At 33.2% G+C, this 27,091-nt stretch overlaps 4 protein-coding genes across 4 annotated transcripts; 2 read left to right on the top strand and 2 right to left on the bottom strand.

Moving 5' to 3' along the window:
• Positions 1 to 751: 751 nt before the first annotated feature.
• LOC106431246 (replication protein A 70 kDa DNA-binding subunit B-like) lies at positions 752 to 3,190 on the bottom strand. Its single transcript, XM_048767662.1, has 10 exons — positions 3,116 to 3,190; positions 2,762 to 3,029; positions 2,582 to 2,678; positions 2,372 to 2,496; positions 2,213 to 2,297; positions 1,948 to 2,083; positions 1,672 to 1,850; positions 1,472 to 1,583; positions 1,213 to 1,395; positions 752 to 1,133 (listed from the first exon to the last, which is right to left on the bottom strand). The coding sequence occupies exons 1-10, from the start codon at positions 3,188 to 3,190 to the stop codon at positions 972 to 974; spliced, it is 1,422 nt and encodes a 473-aa protein (XP_048623619.1). The 3' UTR covers positions 752 to 971.
• Positions 3,191 to 4,769: 1,579 nt separating this feature from the next.
• Positions 4,770 to 7,739, top strand: LOC106363790 (transcription factor bHLH157). Its single transcript, XM_022711434.2, has 8 exons — positions 4,770 to 5,275; positions 5,444 to 5,533; positions 5,614 to 5,677; positions 5,786 to 5,827; positions 5,899 to 5,958; positions 6,076 to 6,882; positions 6,963 to 7,064; positions 7,240 to 7,739. The coding sequence occupies exons 1-8, from the start codon at positions 5,178 to 5,180 to the stop codon at positions 7,576 to 7,578; spliced, it is 1,602 nt and encodes a 533-aa protein (XP_022567155.2). The 5' UTR covers positions 4,770 to 5,177; the 3' UTR covers positions 7,579 to 7,739.
• Positions 7,740 to 16,598: 8,859 nt separating this feature from the next.
• LOC106368985 (mavicyanin) lies at positions 16,599 to 17,401 on the bottom strand. The gene is made up of 2 exons (XM_013809074.3): positions 17,189 to 17,401; positions 16,599 to 17,114 (listed from the first exon to the last, which is right to left on the bottom strand). Exons 1-2 carry the CDS (start codon positions 17,358 to 17,360, stop codon positions 16,732 to 16,734), a joined length of 555 nt encoding a protein of 184 aa, XP_013664528.1. The 5' UTR covers positions 17,361 to 17,401; the 3' UTR covers positions 16,599 to 16,731.
• Positions 17,402 to 23,080: 5,679 nt separating this feature from the next.
• On the top strand, positions 23,081 to 24,948 carry LOC106368984 (methionine gamma-lyase). Its single transcript, XM_013809073.3, has 3 exons — positions 23,081 to 23,540; positions 23,695 to 24,096; positions 24,206 to 24,948. The coding sequence occupies exons 1-3, from the start codon at positions 23,090 to 23,092 to the stop codon at positions 24,754 to 24,756; spliced, it is 1,404 nt and encodes a 467-aa protein (XP_013664527.2). The 5' UTR covers positions 23,081 to 23,089; the 3' UTR covers positions 24,757 to 24,948.
• The last annotated feature ends 2,143 nt before the right edge of the window (positions 24,949 to 27,091 follow it).

The following is a 27,091-nucleotide window of genomic DNA, read 5'->3' as shown; positions in this document are numbered from 1 at the left end:
TCACTGCTGTCTTTATAATGTCTAGGGCACTCTCGATGAGTCGTGTCTTTTCACATTACTTATCGAAAACATAAATTATAAATATGTTAATTGTATTTACCTCTCCAATTAATTGTTTTATATACCGACTTAATCATATTTTCCGTGTATGTTTTTATTTTAAATATGATAATTATTTTCTTCCAAAATAATCTCGATAACCTTTATCTGAAAAAGGTTATGCATTAAACTCCTGTTTTTTTAATAATTTTTGATTTTCACTTCCTGTACAAAGAATCCATTGTTTGCACTACCTTGGGTTTATATCTATGATCTATTTGCATGATTTTTTCAGATAAATGTTTAGTTAAAGAATCAACAAATTAATATACAAAGAAATTTTCATATTAAAAAATATAGTCTAATACTGTCTATAAAAAAAACGTCAAAAAGTATTTAATAGTATAGCAGCTACAAAATTATGGGCTTAAATACTATTCGGGCAATAAATTGGTTTTTAGTTGGGTATTACAAATGGGCTGAGATTGTATTACTACCAATAAAATTCTAATAAGGGGGATCAGTTTGATAATAATGTTACGATTAGTAAAATTTCGGTTACATTTTTTGTTATTCAGTATTTCAAATGGGCTAACTTTGTATTTATGCCAATTTGAGCTTAATACAAAATCTATTGTCAGAACCAACCAAAGAACTCTCTGAATAAGGAATTTTACCAATGTAATGATTCTAAAACGTTACCGATTGGCATAAATACTAAATCAAAAGTCAGAGCCAACCAAAGAAAAGGTTGTCTGGTTTAGATTGGAACTTGATAAATTTTTATTTCAATTAAAAGCAAAAAACAAAGATGGTCGGACCAAATCTTAAACAAAACCAAAGACAAAGATACTCAGACAAAGTTTTAAAAAATGAAGCAAAAACAAAGCCATGACACTATAAAGGACAGCAACTCATCAAAAAGAGACAGCTCACTCGCCCTTGAGTTTCTTTTGAGAGAGTTTCTTGTTAACAGAGTGTTGATCCTCAAGGCAACTGTCGTCATCTTGTTCGCTTTTTCTTTTGGACAAAGGAGTTGCTGTAAAACCACCAGAACCAGAGGAAATATCATCTGCGGACTCCAACATTAGTACCTGCAAGAAAAGATTTAATCGTATCACTATTATGCTCCTATAACAATCAAATTAATCGCAGGTATAAGCGGAAAATTACCGGGTTAGATTTAGGAGGCAAATCAGCAAATTCCTCAACCATTTCACGGTCATCAGTAGCCAATCGAACAACATACTGAGAACTCTTTCCTTTGATGTTATCAGCGTCAACTGAAATCTCAAAAAGGACTCTCTTACCAAAGAGATCGCTCACTGCTTCAGGTAAGAAGTCTTCATCTTCATTCTACAATTACATAGATAGCGGTCGGCTAATATAATTTACTGTGTTAATTGATGTACAATGGAATTTATAAATGTACCTCGTCATAGAGTTCAGCAGCAGAATGACGCACAATTGCTTGAGCATTAGCATCAAACAACAGAAAATTAGCCTCACCGCTATCGTCCTTGACATTGGCAATTAATTTGAACCTGAACAAATCCAAAGACAAAACGTCACAGACTATTTCAATGACGATCTACCTAACTGATATTTTTGTATATCTAACCCGATCAATACCTGGAAATAACATCACTGTGTTCTTTGTCACACGTATTGCAGAAGAACAAGGGCCGGTCATCAGCATCAACATTGGTTGTAGGCATCACTTTTTTGTTGTGGTATTTGCAACTTAGATATTGCCAGCCACGTTCAGTATCAATTGTTTCAATGGTCCCCAGAGTAACAAAAGTGCCAACCTATTATTACTCAATGAGTATTTTTTAAAAGCACTGATAACACATGGAGTATACAAATGTGTAAGAAATTCAAAAGCGAAGAGTGTAGTCTATATACCACAGAGCTATCAATGATCTCTCCGATGGTTAGCCTCTCATTAAGAACAAAAAACCTGGCACGAATAGAAGTAGCAGTACCAACAGACCATTGGCTACTATCGTTGTTCGTAAGAGCAAGTGAATCATCAGGGAGACTGCCAAATAAAATAATCACACTTTATGTTAAAACGTTTCAGTGAAAACGATGTTCAAAAATCAAAACAAACATCTATATGTAGTGAACTTCTCCATAGGTTTCCATCCGGTGAACATCGGATACGTACCTTGCTTTGAACTCCTCAATAAAATCAAGTGTTGTGTTGAGCAGGATATGGGTTGAATTATACCCGCTAGATATGGAGTAAGAACCTACAAAGTATATTAAGCTTATTAATATGTTATGCTCAGTAACATTTTACACAAATCGGAAGAATATTATTTACCTTTCCACTCTTTAACAGAACAGAATCTGATCACACAAATAATCATGGTGGACATGTTACTCCTACTGTAATCGTATACTTGTTTAGCATAACTACCCCACAGAGTACACATCATCTTCACATTACTGTATAATATAAACTTAAGTTAAATACAGTTAATAGATGTTTTCTTAGCAAAGTATAAATAAGATTAAAAATCTTTCACTTTACTTTGGGTCACGCAACTCAACCAAGAGCCTCATGCTGTCTTTTCCTTTTATTATTTTGTTTTCCAGAGACCCGAAGTTAACTATTTGGCCAACCACATCTACATACCAAAAATAAGACTCAAATCAGAAACATGTAGTAGTAAAGTGAAAGACTCTTTAACTGAGTAAGAAACTAACTCACCAACCAAACAGCTATGGTCCAGATTTCCACCGAGAATATCAGAGAAGTCCGCGAAATACTTTTCGGGAACTGCACTTGAAAAATCATCAGCTATTCCAACAAATGTTGTGTGAAAGAAGCCAATTTTGTAAGGATGTGGCGTCGTACGGTATTCACCAGTAGCATCGTACACTTTGAACAACTGGAGGACAATCGCATCTCCCTCGCGTAGCTTGTCATCGAATTTTTTGATGAGTTGTTCACCAACTGAAGCATGAATTCTTGTCCCCTAGACAAGAAATATGAAGTCTTTATATACGCAGAATAATTATATAAACGATGCTTCCAAAAAAAAGCATATTTAAAGTTACTTACTTCTTTATCAACAACCACCATTTCAATGGTGTTTCCTGATTCTTTGTTATAGTTTCTCCACAAGCGAAGAATCATAACTTCAATACGGGACGTATCTTTACGTGGTTTTAATTCTCTCACTAAAGAAACAATATTTTTTTTGGCTCGCACCATTGCCATTGTTCTTGTTAGACATGAATGTTTGTATTTTAACCATTCGGGTATGCCATATATATATTAAGCCGATTTATTTATCATATTAATGACCCCTAATAAAGATTGAAATCGTTTAAAGAAATATTTTAATTGTGTATTGTCATAAATTGATTTGCATATAATATGATTTTAACTTGCGCAAGTAATATAATAAATACGAAAACAACTTCCGCAAGCAATTGATTAGAATAATAAGGAAAGTTAGTAATATGCAAATCTTGCGCAAGTAATCTAATTATATGGGCTTAATATCTATCTAGTTATCTAATTATATGGGCTTAATATCTCATAATTAAGAAAACCAAAATTGAAAATCAGAAAACCAAAGGACCAGATACAGAAAGGAATGAAACCGACTGAACAAACGGATTTGCATATGCTTTCAGGAGAAGAGAAGGTTTACCTTATCTCTGACAGTATTATCCCATTAAGATCTTAATCGTTCTGCAATTAGCAATGCAACAGACCATTAGAATTGTTTTGTAAAGCTCTAAATCGTGCTAATGAAACAAAAAAAACAAACTTTAAAATCACAAGATAGTACTGTCCAAATATCTGTTGAATTATTAAGGAGAAGGTAATCTTACAGTCCTTCTTCAATTACTGAAGTCGAATGCAAGTTTGTTGTGATAATACTACTGTGGTCGTGGCAATGGTCTTGTTTAAGAGAAGCAAGACCTGAACTGCAAGAAGGTTAATCAATCAATTAGATACAAAAGATTCAAAATGTAAATAAGCAAAATGTAATCAATCAAGAAACATATGTCGATTGGAATCAGTGTTATCCAATAATCTTTGTATCATAGCTTAAAAGTCGAATCCAATCAGAGGTATCAAAAAACCTTCGCATCATATCTTAAAAGTCGAATCCAATCAGAGAAGCAAAAAAAAACCTAAAATTCCGAGAGACCCGATAAACTTCACCTCGTCTGGTTGTCGATGCTGTTAGCGATGGATAGGATTGAGTCTTTATGTTATGAAGAACAAAACTCATCTGATCGGACTGTCTTCATCAGATTGAAACCATCTCCCCCTTCAATTGACACGCGATTGGAAAAAAAAAAAAAACTTCAACATAAACAACTGCGTTTTTAATTACGCGAAAGGGAGTGAAAAAATAAATCAAAAAGAAAAATTCTAAAAATTCAACCAATAGAATTATAACGTTTTTCCTGAGAAGCTCTATATGAGTGCCACCGCAGAAATCACTAAAGTGACTTCTCATTTAATGTACAGGGAGATAATAGACTAATAATAATAAATTCGTATCGAGTTTTCATTAATCCATATTTAAAGTAAAAAATCCCCTTCATAGAAATTATACCTCGAAGATCCTCGGCCGTATTAATTTGTAAAGATAACAAATAAATATCCCCATAAAAGCAAGCAGACTTATGTTAACCGGTGATAGCCGGTGAAGTTATCGTCACTTCCGAGGCAAAAGCGTGACTGGATACCGTCAAGCAAAATTAAAATGCAAACATAATCTTCTATTATATAATACTAGTATTATTGTTTTATTAAAGTCCTGCAACTTCTCAGACAAAAAAGTTCTTCCACTTCCGTTCGAATGACAGACATTTGCTTATATATAGATGGACAGAAGCTTTAAACTCCCCTTTTTAATTGCTTGAACAAAAAGCAAAGGAATTATTTCTGTGTTAGTTATTTTTCTGCAGGTTAAAGAAAACCATAAAAAGACATTTCTTCTTCTCTGTTTCCCCGCTTTTATCTTTGAAGTTTGGTTTCTGGAGAAGACAAAAGGTTTCTACTTTTTGTAAAAGTTCGAGGTCTTACAAAAATAATTTACGGGGTCTTCTCAGCTCAAGTTTCATAAAAACTTTGTGAGCCTTTCTTAAGTTTGGTGATGATGGATATGGAGGTTAAGCAGATATTGAAGAGTCTATGTTTCAGCTATGGATGGTCTTATGCTGTCTTTTGGCGCTCTGACCCCATTAACCCCATGTAATTTCTCCCTCTTTTGCATGCTTCTTTCTTGAATTAGATTTCCATAAACTAGTTTTTTTCTTTCCATTTTTATCTCATTGATTTGCCTTAGGTTCATTTTGCATACTTTGAGCTATTACTGTGAATTAATTTTCTTGGATTGAAAAATATGGATTTCATATTCAGGTTACTGAGAGTTGAAGAAGCACACAATGATGAACAATCAGCCGCACTCGTTGATGATATGATTCTTCAGATTCATGTCTTAGGCCAAGGGTAAGAAGCTCAAATATTCATTCAATGTATATTAATATATTTATGTATCTTCATTAGTCTTCTCTCTTTGATTACTCCAGCATCGTGGGGGAAGCTGCTTTAACCGGAAACCACCAATGGCTGTTCTCAGACACACTGTTTCAGGTTTTGTTCACATTCTTCACATTTATGTTTGATTCTCTTATGTCCAAATTATTATGAAGAAGGATAAGGACGTTTTTGATATTCATCTTTGTTTGATTATTTCTGCAGTGTGAGCATGAGTTTCAGAATCAGTTTCTATCTGGCTTTAAGGTAAATTTTTAATTAGGGTTCACATGATGTATTTGGAATCAGATTCTTATATATGGATGGTAAATGTACAGAGTATCGCAATCATTCCAATAGGATCAAGCGGCGTTGTTCAGTTAGGGTCTACTCAAAAGGTTTTTGCATATAAAAATATAAAAAAATGTTTTCCAATGAAATTTAATATTTTCTTGTTGTGGAAGTCAAAGGACTAATTAGTGTTTTTTTCTTTTTGCATGTATCTCTATGTTGAGATTGTTGAGAGCCGAGAGATGTTGGAAGAAACAGAAAGAGCTCTGCAGGAGAAGCATTCTTTGAAAGTAAAGGATCAGTCGGTGGATCTTGATACTTTGTTTGAGTCTCTAATTCCACTGGTAGACTGTGAGATTGTCCCTGAATCTTTTCAAGGACTCAGCTTCGATGACATCTTCACAGAAGAAGACACTAATCCTCCTTCTTTGCTCTTCGATAAACCAGCCTCTGAAGCATCCCCAAAACCTTCTTCTTCAGACATTAATGGAGATGATGATTCTGTGTTCGACATTCTCAACTCTTACTCTTTGGACGATCTTTACCAGCTGCTGGCTGATGATTCGCCAGAACAGAATTGCCCATCGGGAGGTGATAAGGAATGCTCTATGGTGATCCAAGGAAACGACAAGGATCTTTTGGGGATCCATTCCTATGATTTTCCGCAGAAAGGACAGTTATTCTCTGAGCTCATAAGCACTAGTCTCAGCAACAGCACTAGTTGTACTTCTCTCACAAATGTGCAACAAGAAGACTCTTATTGTGGCCTGAATCAGAGCAAAAGACGGAAACTAGAATCATCAACAATCTCAAGCTTCTTCTTTCCGCAGGCGGAGACACTAACACTTCTTAATCCTCCCCTGTTGATTGATGAAGACGTTGCAGGGAATTGGAAGAAACCTCAAGAAGAAGGAGTGAAGAAGAAGAAAAGATCAAAGGCAGGAGAAAGCAGGAAACCGAGGCCTAAAGACAGGCAGATGATACAAGACCGTATCAAGGAGCTACGAGGGATGATTCCAAATGGAGCAAAGGTAAAACACACTTCTTAATTAACCAAATGATTAGCATTGAGATCACAAAATGAATTTGAATCTTTCTTGTTTGTGTACAGTGTAGCATTGATACGTTGCTTGATCTGACGATAAGACACGTGGTGTTCATGCAAAGCATCGCCAAGTACGCTGACAAACTCAAACAACCATACCAGCCTAAGGCAAGTCTCTTAAAATGATGAAACAAATCTACTATTTTTTTTTTTTTTTTGGCAAACCTTCATTATATTAAGTAAAGAAACATAGTCTCTCCCCTCCAAAAGGGAGGAGTAAAACAAATATATATATATATATTTTTTCTTTTGATAATGATTGAATTGTCAATGTATATAGCAGCTGGTGAAGGAGAAGGAGAGAACATGGGCGTTGGAAGTTGGGGATGATGATGAGTCGGTGGTATGTCCGATCATCGTGGAGGATTTGAAGCCGCAAGGACAAATGCAGATAGAGATGGTGTGCCAGGAAAATGGGGATGAGTTTCTTGAGATTGCACATGTGGTGAGAGGTCTAGGTTTGAACATTTTGAAAGGAGTCATGGAAACGAGACAGGGAAGGATATGGGCACACTTGATCGTCGAGGCAAAGCCACACATCACTAGGCTTCAACTCTTCTACTCACTTGTTCACCTCTTTCAACAACAAAACCCACGAAACTCCTTTGACCACCAAACATGACTTATAGGACTCACTTATTATTATCTGTTGATTGGTTAAACCTGATTCTTTTGGATTGGTGAACGGAAAAAGAAATCTGTTGATATATAGTTTAGTTCCACCAATCCTAAAGCGTTCCTTGTTAGAATCATTTACATGAAGGATTTTGGGCTTTACTGCGATTGTGTGTGTGTAATTCATGGAATGCAAAGTTCCCATAATTCCGTAAGACATTCCAAAAATACCCATTAATGCATTGAATGAATGATAAAGACACAGAAGATATAGGGAAAATGGGCATTTAATTCCCGAAGTATTTGAAATCGGCAGTTTTAATACTTAAGTATTGCTTGCGCATACTTATTCCCCAACTAATAGTTGACTGCGCAAAATTAAGAACAAAATAGTCAACTGTTCTGATGAACGGAAAAATAACGGTTTCCGTCAACTTTTTAACGGTGGAATATTTTAATCATGATTTTGCGCAGTTGATTAGTTGGAGAACAAATATGCGCATATAATACTTGAGTATTTAATTTTCCGATTGAAAATACTTAAGGAATTAAAAACAACACTCTTTTTTTATAGAAAATCATAATTTGAAATATTCTCAAGTTAGATATAACCAATATACGAGAGTTTTATCTATTAGACAATTATATGTTGTACATTGGATCTCTACTTTAGACGATCATATATAATTATATGTACTTTACACATTCATATATTGTATATCAGCAATACAATGCAAATGTAATTATCTTATGTTATTTTAAATGCTTTTATAAACTAAATAAATCTTTTTCTGGGATTAAATATCTTGTATATTATTTCAAATTATGAACCTTTCTAACTATGAATTATTTTAAAAATCATCTAAAGTGATTTAAACATGAAGTACATCAACAATACGATGTAACTGTAATTATTTTGTATTATTTTATATGTCATTGTAAAAAATCAACAATCTATTTCTAAAGGCAAATATCTCGTATAATGATTTTATTTAACTTGAAAAAATTTTTACTTATGTTTTTTTTAAAGGGATTGATGTTAGTGACTTTCAATCTTATACGAAATATAAAGAAAAAATGAGTTTTTAATTCCTCAAGTATTTTCAGTCGGAAAATTAAATATTCAAGTATTATATGAGCATATTTATTCCCCAATTAATCATTGACTGCATAAAATCATGATTAGAATATTTTACCGTTAAAAAGTTGACGGAAACCGTTATTTTCCGTTCATCAGTTAACCGTTGACTATTTTGTTCCCAATTTTGCGCAGTCAACTATTAGTTGAGGAATAAATATGCGTAAGCAATACTTGAGTATTAAAACTGCCGATTTCAAATACTTCGGGAATTAAATGCCTATTTTCCCAGAAGATATACCAAAAAAAGAAGGCCCATTCTTTTTTGAAAAAATGTTAAATTAATTAAAAAAAACAGTTTTATACTTTGTGTTAGATTGGTATATAAATTTTTATAAAATCAGGCTTAAGCTTCAAGAGCTATCTCGTTCCGAACTAAAAGGATAAACCACCCGTGTGCACCTTATCACGAATGGAAGAGAGCCTGTTGCAAATGTTCTTGTCCACCATTTTGATTACATGTCCTGGTGTCATTGGTCCTTCTCCATGCTTACGTTGTTTGTGTTCTCTCCATATAGCATACAAAGTTGCTTGGAACACATATCTCACAATAAAAAGTTCTGTTTTGTCTCTGTTTTGATCAAGCAACAGTGGTATAATTTGGTCCCGTTGGCAGGTATAGTGCGTAGCTAACAACTTCTGGGTTAAACCTTTCCAAACCTCCTCTGAAAATTTGCATATGAAGAAAAGATGATCTCTTGACTCCATCGGATCATTGCATAACACACAAGAGTCGGGGTGTTGAGTGTTCCATTGTTGAATCCTGTCTCAGTTGCAAATATGTTGAGTATTGCAAGCCAAACCATGAAAGAGTATTTAGGTGTATTAAAAGCGAACCAGGTCCCAGGGAATAACTAAATCAGAAAATAGATTACCGTTATTCGTTTGGCCCAGGGTTCGAACCCCAGACTATGCAATTTCTTGCGGATTACAGGAAATCCAGGTTTCAAGTCCCGGAGAAAGCGATTTATTAATGCAGACTACAGAAGAAAAGTTTACAAGGAATCTTCAACATGATGCAAGTAAATCTGGTCAGGAATGGATCTTCGTAGAACGTCTCAGATGATGCAGTTAGACGTAGATCTTCATAAGACAAGTAGTATTGTCGGTTATCGAATCGTCTATGTAATCTTTCTCATAAATGTAATGTCATAATAAATCAGCGTTATAAAAAAAAAAGATTACCGTTATTCAAAGGAATTTTTTAGTTGTTGTCTTTAATATGTCTAAAGTGCATCATTATAAATGAACTCTTTTTAGGAAAACATACATCTCCGTAGTGGCACCGGTTCGAGGAAGGGGTTCTCTACTTTCCCAGGGGTTGTGTTGCTTTTCTTCTGGTTTCACTCAAGCTTGGATGATGGCAAAGTTTGGATCTTTTTTGAAGCCGCTTGCTGGTTCTGGTGCTAAATTCCAGCTCCTTAGAATGCTAATGAGGATGGCTTACTTGGTCTTTAGTTTCAATGGCGATTTTGTTTTGTTCTCATTGATGGAACGATGCTATGTGAAGATAGTTTCTTTAAGTTTATGGTATTGTTGTAGCTCTATAGCTTCTGGGGCTTGTCCAGTTTGTGGCTCCGGGTCTTGTCCGGGTTTTCTAAGGCTTTTGTTTAGTTTCTTTTTGGGAATCACTCTATCCTAGTATAGAATGGGATGGTTGTGTATCTTGAACTCTTGTACCTTTGGTGATTAAGATCAATTCAAAGATGACCAAAAAAAGGAAAACATACATCTCCATATAGTAGATTTTTCTAATGGATCAACTTTTCATTTATAGAAATATGTTCAATTCATTAAGTCAGAAGAGTCTTTGATGGCCAAACGAACACTCAAGAGATCTGAAAACAGAGCTGGATGTGATCAAGTCACAGTATAACCACTTGTTCCACCGTCTCATGAGGCTGGATGCTATAGAGAAAGAAGTGGCTTGTAGTGTTTATAAGCTTCGATTACTTGCATCTACTAGCCCATTCTTTAGCTTGTGTTGATTGATATATGTGTTTGAATGCAAGAAAGTAAGAACACACGATAACACAAAGTTCCAAGTTTATTAACGAAACCTTGGTATGTCTCGGAGAAATAAGTAACAAGTTCTTTAAGTGTTCACCTCACTCACCTTTTTCACCAACCTCACGCCACTCACCCGATGATCTAGAACATAATAACTAAGTACACCCACGAAGAAGATGATCTTACACCCATTTCCCAGTGTTTATCTCACCCATCTCTCTACTAGGCTTCAATGACATTACAACAATGAGGTACATTCATATCTTTCTTAGGCCTAGATCGGTAGAACTGGTGACAAAACAGTAGAATTATGCTATAGAAGTAGTATGTTTCACAAATGTAATTAACAAAATGATTGGTAGACGAGTTGGTGCTTCATATATAAAACTAGTATATGATATATAATTTGTTTATTTTTGAAAAATATAGATATATTATATCTCTAATATATATTGTATATTAACTTTTATATTTTTGACGATAATGAATTATATTTAATTATATTTTAAATGTGAAATAATTTTATTTTAATTTTATTTTAAATGTGAAATATTTTTTTTTTCAATTTTTTTTTAAATATAAATTTTAGTTTTTGGATATAAATATAAGTCTATGATATTATTAGATAAAAAATAAATGATATTAAGTTATTTTAAATTTTTTTATATTCTAAATACAAAATGTTCTACCAAACACTTCGTATGAAAGCATGTGTATTTGGAAAGTACTTAAATATTCTACATGCGTTTTTATAAATAGTTGATTAAATAATAAAAAACATAATTATCATGCTAATGTTCTTCCGATCAAACTCTTAGTTGGGAAATTACCACAAATATCACATTCATATTATCACTTTTCATGTCTACACTAATTTTACTTTCACTTTTAATGAAGGATAGAAGACAGTTATACACATACGATTAACTAATCTAGACTTAGAGTTTAGAGTTGAGGGGTGGAGTAGGGTTTTCGGAATATTAAATTTAGATTTCTAATAAATATATAAATAAATATTTAAAAATTTTTAAAAAATTTAAAAAATAGTTTCAAACATAATTTTCGATTTTCAAAAAGAAAATTTGAAAAAAAAAAATAAAAAAAGCAATTTCGAAAAAAAGAATTCAAAAAATAAAAATTTATAAAAAAAATCGAATTTGAAAAGTATATTTCGAAAACATAAAAAAAATTTATTTTTTTATTTTTTCTTTTATTTTTTATTTATTTAAATTATTATTTATTATATATATAGAGAACAAAGTTATAAGAGTCTTTTGTCACTTAATAAAGAAAATATTTTTGAAAATACCCTTTAGTGGTGGTAAAGATGAAAAGTGGTATCATGAAGTGGTAAACATGAAATTTTTCCATCTTAGTTTTCTATTTCTCTTATATACTATGCTTTGTCGTTTTGATTCATCCTCCACTTGCTTTTGCAATCTCACAAATCTTCAACAGTCGTGCACATGGAGTGTACTGGAAAATTGCCACAAATACCGCATTTATAGTACAATTTTTCATGTTTACACTAATTACTTTTATCTTCACTTTTAATGAAAGGTAAAAGACACTTATACCCCTAAGGTTAACTAATCTAGATTTAGGGTTTAGAGTTTAGCGGTGGAGCTGGTATTTGGAATGTAAAATTTATGATTCTAATAAATATATAAATAAATACTTAAAAATATAAAAAAAAGTTTAAAAAATAGTTTTGAACATAATTTTCGATTCTCAAAAAGAAATGTAGAAAAAAATAAAAACAAAATTTGAAAAAAAAAAATCAAAAAAAAGATCATAAAAAATTCGAATTTGAAAAAAGTAAAATTCGAAAACATAAAAAAAAAATTTTTTTATTTTTTTAAATAATAATTTATTATATATATAGATAACAAGAGTATAAGAGTCTTAAAAGAGGAGAGACTCTCTCTCTAGAAAAAAGCTCCAACTTCTCTCTACGTTCTCAGGCGAGAATAGTGATTCCGGCCGACGGAGTGGGCTTCCACAGCCACCGTCGGTCCGGTTTTCTTCTGATTTCTCCATGCATGTATGGTTCGCGCTGTGTTTTTCCCTTGTTTTGGGTTTCTGATCGGTCTTTTTTGGTTCTGGGTGATGGAGGCTTCTTCAGATCCATCGGCACCGGCTTATGACTTCTGAGGTGGAGGCTTTTTATGCTCTGTGCTTCCGGTTTTTATCTAAAGCCTTGTCTTCTTTTACCCTATGAAGACGAAGCTGTTTGATGTGAATCTCCTATCTTCGATTGACGGCTTGGTTCTTCAGATGAGATCTCAACCAAACTTGGCTGATGCTCTCCGATTGAAATGGCTTAGGCGGTGAAGATAAGATATGGTTTGTTGGTTTAAACTTGTCAGTGGTATTTGAAGGCTCGGGATGAGATCTCGAAACAGTTTCGATGGATGCTCTCTGTAAAAACGAGCTCAAATGAAGAAAGGGTGTGTTTTTAGATTCCGGTTGCTCCGGCGAAACGAGTGTTTCGGTCGTGTTCCGGCGTTGACTTGAAGCGGTGACGGTCAAGATGAGGTGGAAAGGACACGTGTCTCCTCGTTGATGAGGATCTTAACACGTGTCTGTGGCTCTCGATGCGTGGATCTGCCTAAAATCGTTCGGGTTTTGTCGGTTTGAGCTTTAGGCCCATTTCGTCTTTTCTGTACTGCAATTTTATTTGTGGGCTTGATGTTGTTATGTGTAATATGGGCTTCGGTCCTGTACTTTCTGGGCTTGGGCCTTTTATAAATTAAAGATGGCAAAAAAAAGAGTATAAAAATCTTTTGCCACTTAATGAAGAATGTATTTTTGAAAATGTTTCTTTAATGGTAGTAAATAGGCCTGGGCGTTTTTAACTCAACCCGAAGTACCGACCTTAACCCGAACCGGAAAAACCGAATCCGAATCCGAAATGTTTTACAAAAATATCCGAATGGGACTTATGAGCTTACTACTTTGGACTTTGGTTATAACCCGAACCGAATCGAAATCCGAATTAAGATCCGAAGATATCCGAAATTAGTTAAATATGTTAATGTTTTTATATATATTAAGGTGATTTAGATATTTTAGAGTATTCAAAATATTTTTTTAGTTTGTTTTATTTGTTATTTTTAATACTTTTTAGTTAATTTAGATAGTTTAACTAATTTTTAATTAGATTTGTAAATAATTTATATATTTTGAACTTTTTTGTCAATTTTTGAGGTTTTAAAAAATATATTTTTGAACGATTTTAAACATTGGTTAAATCCGATCCGATCCGAACCCGAAAGGAACCGAACCTAATCCGATCCGATAATTAGTAAAAACCGAATGGTACTTATGAGCATAACACCAAAAATCCGAAAATCTGAATCACACGGACCGAAACCGAACGGACCATCGAACGCCCAGACCTAGTAGTAAAGATGAAAAATGGTACCATGAAAATGGTAAACATAAAATATGCCCGAGTGCACTTGTGTTTGTGTTATATAACACGACTAGGTTAAGATCCGCTCAATTGCGCGGGATGAATGTTATATATGAAAATAATTTTTATACATTATTATTATGTGTGCTCATTTACGTATCATGTATACAGTTAGATTAGAGTAATCACATAAATCAAAACAATACATCTCGTTTGTTTATGAATTTTTTTGGTAAATAACTAAATTTCCATGACATGGACATATATATAGTATATTTTAATATAAATATTTATTATTGATAAATACAAAATTTCTTGTGCGATTTTTTCAATGCAAATTTTAAAATTAAAATATTAAGGTTTCAATACTTTTTCAATAAATTTAGAAATTAACATATTTATGTATTTTTATATTTTATATAGTTTAATTTAAACTATATTAATATATAATATGAATGTCTATTAAATGAGACTTCATATCCATACGATTTTATGATCATTTGTATTTTGTTATTACAAAACAATCTAAGCCATTGATCACAAAATTTTAGTGTGAGATATTTAACATTTTTAGTAATTTATAGTCGTTTAAAAATTTCAAAATATAACATATAAGAAAAAATCTTATTTTTATTATTATATGGTTAATGTGATTGTTTAATATCTTTTTAATAATATGAACTTTAAAAAAATAGGTAAAATACAAAAATTGTTATCAAATATTTATTATTCATAATCATTAATTATTATATATACGTTAATCATGTTAGGTAATTTCGTAGCTTTTATTTAAGGAATGTGCGAAAATATACTTTTGTACACTAATAATCAATTTGATAGTTAGTTTAATAAAACGTATAATATATGTTAAGATGGACCAACCTATTTTTTTAAGAATTCTGAATTTCATTCTCATGGTGATACGTGGATACAAAAAAATGTTGTAATGTTTCATAATTAATATATAAGGGATTTGGAAGCGAATACATTACTCGTTTATGAAATTTTTAGAAAATCGAACTGACTAGAAATGGAGATTTGGAGGTAATAATAATAAACGATTTAAGAAATAATAAAATATCCGAAAAAGAGCCAATCACTCCTTAGGTTTGTTCACAGAGCCCACCAACTCATAGTTCTCCAACTCAAAACACACTTTCTGCAATTTGTGAGAATTCATACTCTCTGCTGCCCAGATTAAACCCAAACGTCTAGCCTCCAAAAGCGACGACACACCATTTATAGCTCTTCGGCTATGGAGCAAAGTTTCACCTTCACTATTCCTTACAATCCAGCTCAAATTCGCCATACACGTTGCTTTAGACCATGAGATTCCAATATTGCACTTCACTCTTTCACTCTCTGGTACTGTCCATATGTTACCATCCCTTGGCCTCTTATTCCTATTACCCGTTTCCGCTTTTGCTGCTGCCACAACCTCAGTCCAGCGCCTGGACTCCTCACGACATTTTGTGACCGTATCATCTGCCTCATACTCTTTTCCTTCGAAGTTAAATGCATTCTTGTTCTTCCACAATTATCCATAAAATCCACGGGAAGCTACAACTCACATCCTTTGGCACTCTAGAATCTTTTCCAGTATCCAGCAAATGACTAAAATTTTCATATAAAAATCTATATTCAAAACCTCGTTGCGGAGATGGAAAGCCCGACGTCGCCCACACCAGTCGAGCAGCAGTACATGTGAATAAGACGTGATTAATGGACTCTCCTTCTTCCCCACATCTTTGACATCGGGAATCCACCTTCATCCCTCGAGCAATACACTCCTCTGAAACCGCTAGAGCATTTGAAAGAGCCCTCTACATAAAGATTTTGATTTTGGGAGTAGTGTTCACCTTCCACACTTGGCTAGGCAGGTCATTTAGTGATGGTTTACTCCGAGCCACCACTCTCACTTCAGACTGATCCAGAGAACATGCCAACCAGTACCCCGATTTCACAGAGTAAGCTCCCCATCTGTTATGGACCCACTCATACGAATCCTCCTTACCAACAGCATGCTTCATTTTGAGAACTAGCTCAATATCACTTGGGAAGAAAACTTCCTCCAGCTTTCCTCGATCCCATCCTCTTGTTTGTGGATTAATAAGATCACAAACCTTAAGATCAAGATTAAATAGAATATGTTTTCTTATTGGGCGTTTCGGGCGTACAGTGAAGAGTTAAGGGATGTCTTGAATAAAGTTACAGATTGGAAGGTAAGCTCAATAAAGAGAGTGGCTAACAAAGCTGCTTTTATGATTGCTCGGAGTGTGACAAAGGAAAGGAGATATCAATCATATGTAGCTCAAGGTAGTCCATCTTGGTTAAGGAACTTGCTTTGCGGAAGGTGATGTCAACTGGAGGATTTCATTAGAGTGGAAGAGTATCGGGTGGGAGAACGTGTTTTAGGTCGTGATCCTTTTCTTTATTTAATTTGGGTTGGTTGCTTGATCGATTTGTTTTAGAGAAGTGGTTGTATTCTTTCTTTCACAAACATGTTTTTTCAGAGTAAAAAAAAAAAAAAGAGCCAATCACTGTTTGCTTTTTGGGCAGAACAAAATTAATAAAAAAATCAATAATTGCCATTTTCACATGAGAGCACCGACGACGACAGCGCAGGCCAGCGAAGCAACGACAGTGGAGAATAGCGGCGATGAAGACGAAGATTTCTGAGAGAGCGGGATCGATCCAAATGCGTTTTGGTAAGAGGGAGCGTCGGCATCGGCAGAAGAAGAGGAGGGAGACAAGGCGTCTGCTTCGGCGGAGTAAGGGCCGACGGAGACAATGAGCTTCTGGTACTTTTGACAGTGGCCAGGATGTCCGCTGGTGAAGTAAAAGGTTCCGTTTTGGGTGAGGTTGAAGAGAGAGTTGCCGTCGTTCATGTACAAGATCGGATCTTTGGTGTTGCAGCTCTTGAAGTTGGAAGCTGTCACTTGAATCATTGAATCTTCGCTTGGTGGGTACAAGAACACTGTTTCAGATTTAATGAATTTAGATATATTGTTTAATAATAAATTCATGAATTGAATACTTTTTTTTACTCACAGAGGGAGTCACCGATCTTGAAAGAGTGAGATTTGGGCCATTTCGAGTATACTTTAGCATCAGTCGGGATACCCCATGAGTCCAAGTCCCCAACTTTGTACTGCGTCGAAGACACTTGCACTAGCAGTATCATCAACAAAACCATTACGCTGCTCAAACTCATCATTCCCATCTCTCTCTCTCTCTCTCTCTCTCTCTCTCTCTCTGATTGGTGGGTGAGTTTTGTGTCTGAAAAGCTTAGCTCGTATATATTGGTGAAAGTCAAGGAGTAAGGGAATGGCGGTTTTACCCCTGACTGGAGTATTGGGGCACATGGCCTCAAGTGGGCAGTGTCGAGCATCCTATCAATACAATTCATTTTCTCTAGTGTATGTTTGTGTTGTATTGTTCACATGGCCACCATTACATTATTTATCAAGTTTACGACTACTCCCTCGCGTTGCAATTTCCATCAAGATTGGACTTCCTTTTGAACACCAAAACCGTTTCAGCATTTCTATGGTTTTGGGCCAATATCAACTTCTAAAGATTAGTATTCCAAAGCACAAATAAAAGCTGAAAGAAGAATCCCAAATAAGCTGATTGAAAGTTGCACAGGTTTTTGAGTGTCGGCTACATCTGGTGAAAGCACAAGTAACACGAAATTATGGGGTTTGAGTGGAAAGGCTTTATGACTCAACGTATTAAGACAAGTAGAAAATCATTAAGTGAAAGAAGCCGTCTGAGATCTTTTTTTATGTCATTATGGGTTTAGAGGGTCAGCTTCCGAGGTCATCTCCTTTGCTGCTGACCACTCTGGTGATCCTGCAAATGGTAAATAAGATACACTAGAATCACCAGATGATCCGTAAGATGATCAGATCAAACATGTTCGCGACATGTAACGCCAATATTATTTCCTATATTGAATATTCCCAAGTCCGCTAATTACTTTCTATGAACCCAATGAAAGCGTTTGTACCACATGGCTTTTACTTCCCATTAAACTGTTTCGTGAGTAGTGTTAGAACACTTACTTGACTTGTGGATCTCGGCTACATTCATCAACCTCCTCTGCAGACCGCAATATATAGGCCACAAAAAGGAATACAGAGCACATCACGGTCATTGGAAAAGCATCCACCTTTTTAGCATATACAATAAACAAAAAAAAGCTCGTTAAGTACATCTTTCTGGTACTAGTTTGCATCCAAATAATGAATCCATATGATGGAAATTGAATAGATAACTTTTAGTTGTACCTAACGGCTATACTATCCTTGAATCCATATGATGGATATTGAATGGATAGCTTTTATAATGGTACAGCAAGATATCGAAGCTATAGGTAATAATATAAACCACACTATACTCTAAGGCCGAGCATAAGTATCTAAGCGATAAGTAACACTGTAAACGAAAATATACTCAATATACAAGGCGGAGCATAAGTATCTTAAGCAATATGTAACACCTATAAACGAGAATATACTCTAGATACACTAAAGGCCGAGCAAAGATCTACAAAAAAATGTTTGCAAGTTCACGACACTAGGGATGTAATGAGAACTCGAAAACTCACATTGTACAAGATAAGGTAGACAAAGATGTTGAGTGGGATGCGGAAAATTTTGATTATGATGGTGCTTCTGGCTTCCTCTGGAATGTAATGCGATCTCATTTTCATTATAGATGACATAAGATTCCTACGCAAGATTCAAATGTGCAGAAACCCATTACCTGAATGCACCAAGAGAGACAATTTGGCAGTGCTAAGTTGACACAAATTGAAAATTTATGTATTAAAATGGTTAACATAATTAGTTGGAGTAAGTCGTCAAGATAGAAGAAAAAGTCTTTTGTAGCTTCAAAACGATAGGCTTCTATAGTTCCGACACTGAGTTGATTGATTTGTTTGGTTTGTGTTCCTTTTTTTTACTGTTAATTTATTTTAAATATGTCAAAGTTTTTGGTTATTCTTTTGTGTGTTTCTTTCAATAGATTTTAGGAGACAGAAGCTTCGGTTCAGTTGAATAGTTTAGAAAATATAATTGTATCTAGAATCGGATGGTGTCGACGGTTCTTATTGGTTTCAATTGTTGATGGTTCTTTATTCGATGGTGATAGAGTTTTTATTGCAAACTATTATACTCCGAAAACCATCATGAAATTCCAATTAGTTGACTATTTGGAACAGTGATCTCGTTAACTATGTCATTATTAATAAAAAAATGTAAAAAGTTGTATTATTTCGGTGGAGTTGATAAAAAAGTATTATTTCGGTGGTTCCTATTGGAGCAATAAAAAAAGAGTGACAACTTTGATCAATTTAGGCTGAAGCAACTATAATCATTATCTCCATTGAATTTCAACTATTCCAAAAGCAAAGATTATACGAAAATATTTTAGTTTCATTTATATACAAGATGTGTTGCTTACTTTGGATTTGTAATAGTGTATCTATTTTCTAGTTTTGTTTCTCTAGTTTCTAATGTTTAGAATTTTTTCCGATAAGGTTAACTAAAATAATCCAGCGTTAAACTTTTGTTCCTTAGAGTATTGAACTAAGTTCATTTATTAAAGAAATTTAGTTTGTTTTGCTTCTTTTACAAAAGAAAAGAAAGGTAAAGGGGATACCGTAAATATGGAGGTGAGAAAGTAGTAAAATACAAGACAAAAACAGAAAGAGAAGATGAGTTTGAATGTTCCACACTCACCTAACGCTTATCTAATCAGTACTATCGCGAGTTTGAATGTTCCGCACTCACCCAACGATGAGTGATGACAACTTCACTTTATGTATATTGTATTTTCTTCGTGAACACGGATTGAATACTACCATAATTTTCAGTATTTGTGGTTTGTTTCGTATCTAGCGGATATTTAATTTTCTGATTTTCTTTGTTTTGGACAATTGAATATTCGGAAATTTGCAGAAATTTACGGATATTTACGGATATCACATCCGTTTTGTTCAATACAAACAAAATGTAAAAAAATATACCATATTGTTTAAAAAATATCTTTTATATAATATAAAATAAAAAGTAAAGATTAGTGAAACTATATGTTCATAAATTTTTTTTAAAAAAATTTATAAAACATAAAATTTTAGAAAATTGTAATTTTTATAAAGATTTTATATTTCTTCTTAATTTAATATTTTTATAAGTAACTTTATAAATAAAATTATGTGTACAAATAATAATTATATAAAATTCATATTTAAATTTCTATATTGAATTGTAGATATATATATATATATATATATATATATCTATTTGTATAAAAGTTAGAACGGAGCGGATATCCGAAATTCCCTAATTATTTTGTAATCCTTAAATATGAAAACGTGCGTGGTCGGTATCATATTCATACATCCATTACATTAATTTACATACTACAGTAACATCCAAACAATTTCCTAAATTATTATGTACTTAACCTAACAGAAACATTTATCTGACGACTACAACGAGAACAACAACAAAGCTCCAAAAGGGGTTACCTTCCAAAGAGTTAGACAGGAAACACGGGAATCACTCTAGACACTTTTCTGAGTAATAATAGTACAATTCACTTCTATTTACCGTCGTGTTGTTATTCCTCCATAGCATCTATTATCAAATGTGTAAATTAACAACGTCTTAGTATTGGTGAAATAACTAAAAAAAATAAACAAAATTAGATTTCTAGAAAAAGAATAGAGGGAAATAGGAAGAGAAAGGAAAAGAGAAAAGAAGGATTTGATTATATTCTTAATTTGGGTTTTTTTGTTTAGTTATATGGTACAATTTCTTTATTTTAATCCATAGTATCTAAGAAGGATTTTCAAAAATGAAAAACAAACTTAATATTTTATATTGGATGGATATTTTAAAGCTTGAGAAATTCATGCAATAGCTTCTCTTTTAAGATACCATTGCATGGATTCTTAAGCTTTTGAGATATCCATCAGTTCGGTATAAAAATCATCTAATTCAAGAACAACAAAACAAATTACTTATTTGACCAGTTCAGGTAATATCTGAATCCGAACGGGTAATATCCGAACCCGAATGAATATTCGAAAATAACCAAACATAAGTATACTTAACCCTATATTTCTAGTTTACTTCTCTCATTTTATTCAAAATATTTATATTAATAATGATTATTTCTCAAAATTAGATAATATACATATAATTATGGACAAAATCATTTGCTACTCACTTAAAATACATATCAAGCTCTTGTTTCTTGCATTAACAAAAGTTGCATCTAAATTTTTAAAACAACAACTAAATTTGTGTCTTTCTAATCTATTAATAGTTTAGTCTTTTAAAAATTAGAAAACCAGTTAAGTTAAAATATAGTTTAAATATAAAAAAACTTAAACAATGAATAATTTATTTATTTTTTTCAAAATTTAAATATCTGAACCCAACCCAAAATATCCGAACCCGAACATAAAATACCCAAACCCGACTCGAAATATAAAAATACCCGAATGGGTTCTATAACTTTATACTGAAATACTGGATACGAACCCGAACGTGTATCCGAACGCCTACCCCTAGGATATATGATCATTTTTATTTTGCTTGAACAAAAAAAGTTAAACCATTGATCACAAAATTTTCAATGTAGGACTTTTACCATTTTTAGTAATTTATAGTCGTATTAAAAAATTCAAAATATAACATATAACAAAAAATCTAAATTTTTTTATTATATGATTAATGTGATTGTTTAATTTTTTTAATAGTATAAAATTAAAAAAAAAGAGAGATGTTAGAAAAATTGTTATCAAATATGTATTATTCATAATCATTAATTGTCATATATATGTTAACCATATTAGGTAATTCCGTAGCTTTTGTTTAAGGGAAGAAAAAATATTTTTTGTACAATACTAATTAATTTGATAGTTAGTTTAATAAAAATCATAGTATATGTTTATATGGACCAACTTATTTTTCTAACAATTCTAAGAATCATTCTCGTGATGACACGTAACTACGAAAATATGTTGTAATGCTCTAGGATTAATATATAGGGGATTAAGGCTGTATTTAGATCATTTTCAACCCATTTTTATTTTTAAAATATTTTTTTCTAAAATAGAGAATCTATATTACAAAGGTAGATTTGATCCAGTTTATATTTCTATAGAATTTCTCTATTACATAGGAATATATTCAAAATGCTACTTTTTACTCTAAAATTAGAAGTAAAAAATAATATTCTTCTATATTTTCTCTAAGATAAATATGCATTGGATATAACAAAATTCTTTTATTTTAGAGAAAAAATATAGAAGATAAAATATGATTGGGTTGAAGATGGTCTTTCTTTGAATATTTGATATGAGTAATAAAAAGATATGGTCAACACTAATGGGGGTGTATTCTATACAATATTTGAGGTGATTTGACTTTTAATGGAGTTTTAGATGATTTTAATAAGTTGCAGAGATTTAGGTGATTTTTGTTAAACCATTCTAGAATATAACCTAAAATCATGAGATTTGAGTTTTAATTTTTGTAACTAAAAAACTCCACCCAAACACACTAAAATCACTTGAAAACTTTAAAACTCCACAATTTAAAATATTTTCAATAATAGTAAATGTTGGAGTACTCTACGAAATGTTAAGTTCAATAGCAGTAGATTTTAAATAAGTTTTTAAAATTCATGTGTTAAATAACAATGCATTTATCATTTTAATACAAATCACATAAAACTCTTAGTTGAATACACCCCCTAATTCTATATAGAACCTTGAATATTTGATATCAGTAATAAAAGTATTTGATATCAGTAATAAAAAGATAGGGTCAACACTAATTATATATATGGAACCTTGAATATTTGATGTCAGTAATAAAAAGATATGGTCAACACTACTTCTATATATAGAAGAACTCTCTCCTCGCCTTTATGTTAACAACCAAAATTATTTGTATTTCCCATTTCCAAACAGAGACCCTTTTTAACAAAAAAAAGAAAAAAATCACTATGGCCCATATCCTCAACACCCAACATCTCCTCACAACCTCCGGGAAAAAACGAAACGACCGCGATGACGAAGACGGAGTCTCCACCGTTGCAAAGAAATCTTCACTGATGGCATGTGAAGCTGACCCCGCTGTGGCGCTGGCAAGCATCCGACACGAATTCGGGGAGCACGGCGGAGTGAACATGTCCATCGAGGCCTCCGCCACCTTTACGGTCATGGAACCGGACACCATGAGGCGGATGTTCGCCGGAGAACTTGGACCGGAAAATGACTTCTTCGTATACAGCCGACACTTCAACCCCACCGTGCTCAACCTCAGCCGCCAGATGGCTGCTCTCGAAGGCACCCAAGCCGCCTATTGTACCTCAAGCGGTAAGTTGTAACTATATATATAAAAAGAAGAATTATATTATAATATATATTCAGACCATGGAACCTAGTTGAGTTTGATACGGAATTTTTGGTAGAACTACAATTTTTATTGTTTAGGAGAGGCAAATCTTTATTATTTTGAGACTGACGTCAGGTATGGCGGCGATTTCGTCGGTGCTGCTGCAACTATGCAGCAGTGGTGGACACGTGGTGGCTTCAAAGACGCTCTATGGAGGAACACACGCTTTGCTCTCTCATTTCTTGCCACGGACCTGCAACATAACCACGTCCTTCGTGGACATAACGGACCATGGCGCGGTGGCAGACGCGATCGTCGAGGGTAAAACACAAGTCCTCTATTTTGAGTCGATGGCCAACCCGACGCTGACTGTGGCCGACATACCTGAGCTGAGCCGTATAGCACACGAGAAGGGCGTGATGGTGGTGGTGGACAATACCTTTACCCCCATGGTACTGTCTCCGGCGAAGTTTGGAGCAGATGTGGTGGTTCACAGTATCTCCAAGTTCATTAGTGGTGGGGCCGACATCATCGCAGGTAACGTGACTTAGTTTTGTCGCAAGATACGTATTTAGCATCTCTTTCACGTGAGGGAGCGACGCATAAAGTAACCGTACACGTGTTTTTGGCGTGGCCTAATAAGCAGGGGCCGTGTGTGGGAGCGAGAAGCTGGTGAAAGGGATGATGGATCTGCGTGGCGGGTCTCTGATGCTGCTGGGTCCTACCATGAACGCCAAGGTGGCCTTTGAGCTCTCTGAGCGAATCCCTCACTTGGGCCTCCGCATGAAAGAGCACAGCCGCAGGGCCCAAGTGTATGCAGAGAGAATGAGGGAGCTGGGGATGAAAGTTATATACCCGGGCCTCACGGACCACCCGCAGCACAAGGTGGCTACAGAAATGGTGAACCGAGAGTACGGATACGGAGGGTTGTTGTCAATTGACATGGAGACGGAGGAAAGAGCCAACAAGCTCATGATGTATCTCCAAAACGCCACCCAGTTCGGACTCATGGCCGTCAGTTTGGGTTACTACGAAACTCTCATGTCTTGCTCCGGTAGCAGCACCAGCAGCGAGCTCGACCCCTCCCAGAAAGCAGCCGCAGGTATCTCTCCTGGCCTTATACGAATGTCTGTGGGGTATGCAGGTACACTGGAGCAGAAGTGGACACAATTCGAGAAGGCTTTCATCAGAATGTAATGTCTTCTATCATGTCTATTGTGGCCAACGTTTTCTATCTATGTATGGTTTACTATATTTTTGGCGTATTTATTTCTCATGAATCTTGCTTATAACTTTTATTATTGATGCTATATCTCTTATGTATTAATTAAGAAGAATTTTAATGTAAGCTATATACTAATGTGACATCACCAGAATAATTTTTAGTCATTAGAAAAATATATTTAAATTACTATAATAATAATTACTATACATGTTATTCATTATTTAGTCTATTTTAAATTTTGTATCTTCCATTAAAATAACCATAAAATTAATTAGTAATCTAAAAATAAATTATCACTATTTCTTTAAAATATCTAATATAATTTAAAATAAAATATGACAATTAATGATATTGAATAATAAAGATTTGATAACAATTTGTGTATCATTTTCATTTTTTTAGTTTTATATTAATAAAATAAATTAAATAATTACATTAATCATGCAGTTTTTTTTATAAACTAATAATTTTGAGACTATGATATTTTATTAACTTATAGAGTTATTAATTTACAAAAAGTTTCATGCTCTAGATATTTTTATTTTAAAATATATTTATTCGAAAATAAGAAAAATATTTAATTTAGTGTATAGAAATTAATTTTTGAATACAATATTTCTATTTTATTATATTATTTGGTGTATATAAAATATATTTTATTGAATTTAAATGTGATTAAATCTCATCAAAATATATTAAGTGTTAAAAATATATAAAGATAAGTCATTTTGAATATAAAACAAACAGTATTTATACTTATGAAGTATGTTTTATATTTTTAATGAGACTTTATATTTACATAGGATTTTCTAAAAAAAATATTATCTTATTACCTTATATATCGATTTTTAACAAATTTTAAACCGGTCCACCTTGGAACGAGAAAAATTTATTTACACATGATTTTTTCCTATTTCGTGTATTGAATTGGCAGACAGACCAGTTTTTGATTAAAATGCATAATTTTTTATTTAACCAATGACTCGACCTCAAATCGACATAATTAAAATCTAATTCAGTTCTCCATATTTTGTAAAATTTTGAACTTATTGCACAGTTCTACAGCGGAAAGTATTCAATCTATTGCTAAACTTCTGACGTTCTACATCTTCATTTTTTTTTGTATTAAATTAGTCATGCTTATTCCAAGCAGACCAAAAAACAGTAAAACCTTGATAAAGGAAAAAAAAATCTAAGTGTTTGGCTCAAAAAAAATTGTAATGCCCACCGCCGATGAGTAATGGATCTTCCGTACCTGTTCATTCGACCGTGGACTCTATTCGGTGCAACAAACTGTGCACGCTAGGTCAAGAAAAATATTATCCAACCAAATTATTCAATATTTAACGTTACATTCAAGTAAGCCTCTCCATTAACAGAAGTACTGAACCCAGGAAAATGTAATGAAAGCTCAAAAGGGAAGACCATCGTAAAAACCAAAACTATGTAGTTATAAAGAAAGCTTTCAAAAGAAATGCAAAATTTGGCCAAAAAAAAAAAAATCCAACCATACAAAAAACCTAGTATCTAGCAGACCAAAATTAAAAAAAAAAATTTAGATAGGACTAAGCAACTTATTCGAACCTGAAAAACTAAACTGAATCAGATTCAAAAAAATGTTATGCTGAACCCGAGCCAAAACTAGTAAGATATCTGAATTGATTTAAAATTTTGGTGTCTGATGAACCGAATCTGAATCCGATCAAACCGAAACATTTTGGATACCCGAAAAACTCCAAATCACATTTTATATAATTAAATATGTTAATTATTTTTAGATCAATATCTAAAATTATCTAGAATACTCAAAATATACTCTGAATTATCAAAAGTACTTAAAATAGCTAAAAGTAAATATCCAAAAATACTCAAAACATTGGAAATACTTTAAATACCTAGTGGTTTTATATCCAAATATATAAATTGAACCAATTTTCATGTTAATTTTAAATGTTTAGCCTATATTATTCAAATTTATATGATATATATTATTTTTATTTTAAAATTTTAAATGTTTAAAGTACATTGGGATTTTTAATGTGTTTACATAATTTAAATGGATATCGAATCGAATCGAAACCATAGCCACAAAGATTTAAACCGAAATTTATAAATATGCGAAACTTTTGATCCTTAGCGCAGAAAACGTAAAACCTAAAACATTCGAACTTAATCTGAACCATAACGGAAAACTCACTCCTGTACTTAGTGACATTATATTTGATTTGTTGTGAGTAAATAGGTTAAATAATTAGCAAGTGTGATAAAATAAATAATAGAGGCATTTTCAAGTTTCAAAAGATGTGA

The sequence above is a fragment of the Brassica napus genome, chromosome C9 (genome assembly GCF_020379485.1).
Source record: "Brassica napus cultivar Da-Ae chromosome C9, Da-Ae, whole genome shotgun sequence".
Lineage (NCBI taxonomy): Eukaryota > Viridiplantae > Streptophyta > Magnoliopsida > Brassicales > Brassicaceae > Brassica > Brassica napus.
The sequence above is the reverse complement of the archived record's forward strand: the minus strand, read 5'-3'. Positions and strand labels throughout refer to the sequence as shown.

Coding starts and splice junctions, on each gene's coding strand:
- LOC106431246 (XM_048767662.1), bottom strand. CDS start 3,190: ATGATTCTTCGCTTGTGGAGAAACTATAACAAAGAATCAGGAAACACC. Junction 2,084..2,212: donor ATTGAGGAGTTCAAAGCAAG/GTACGTATCCGA, acceptor TTTATTTGGCAG/TCTCCCTGATGATTCACTTG. Junction 1,584..1,671: donor CACAGTGATGTTATTTCCAG/GTATTGATCGGG, acceptor GGATTTGTTCAG/GTTCAAATTAATTGCCAATG.
- LOC106363790 (XM_022711434.2), top strand. CDS start 5,178: ATGATGGATATGGAGGTTAAGCAGATATTGAAGAGTCTATGTTTCAGC. Junction 5,959..6,075: donor AGTTAGGGTCTACTCAAAAG/GTTTTTGCATAT, acceptor CTCTATGTTGAG/ATTGTTGAGAGCCGAGAGAT. Junction 7,065..7,239: donor AACAACCATACCAGCCTAAG/GCAAGTCTCTTA, acceptor TGTATATAGCAG/CTGGTGAAGGAGAAGGAGAG.
- LOC106368984 (XM_013809073.3), top strand. CDS start 23,090: ATGTTAACAACCAAAATTATTTGTATTTCCCATTTCCAAACAGAGACC. Junction 23,541..23,694: donor CGCCTATTGTACCTCAAGCG/GTAAGTTGTAAC, acceptor GACTGACGTCAG/GTATGGCGGCGATTTCGTCG. Junction 24,097..24,205: donor TGGGGCCGACATCATCGCAG/GTAACGTGACTT, acceptor CCTAATAAGCAG/GGGCCGTGTGTGGGAGCGAG.
- LOC106368985 (XM_013809074.3), bottom strand. CDS start 17,360: ATGGGAATGATGAGTTTGAGCAGCGTAATGGTTTTGTTGATGATACTG. Junction 17,115..17,188: donor CAAGATCGGTGACTCCCTCT/GTGAGTAAAAAA, acceptor AATCTGAAACAG/TGTTCTTGTACCCACCAAGC.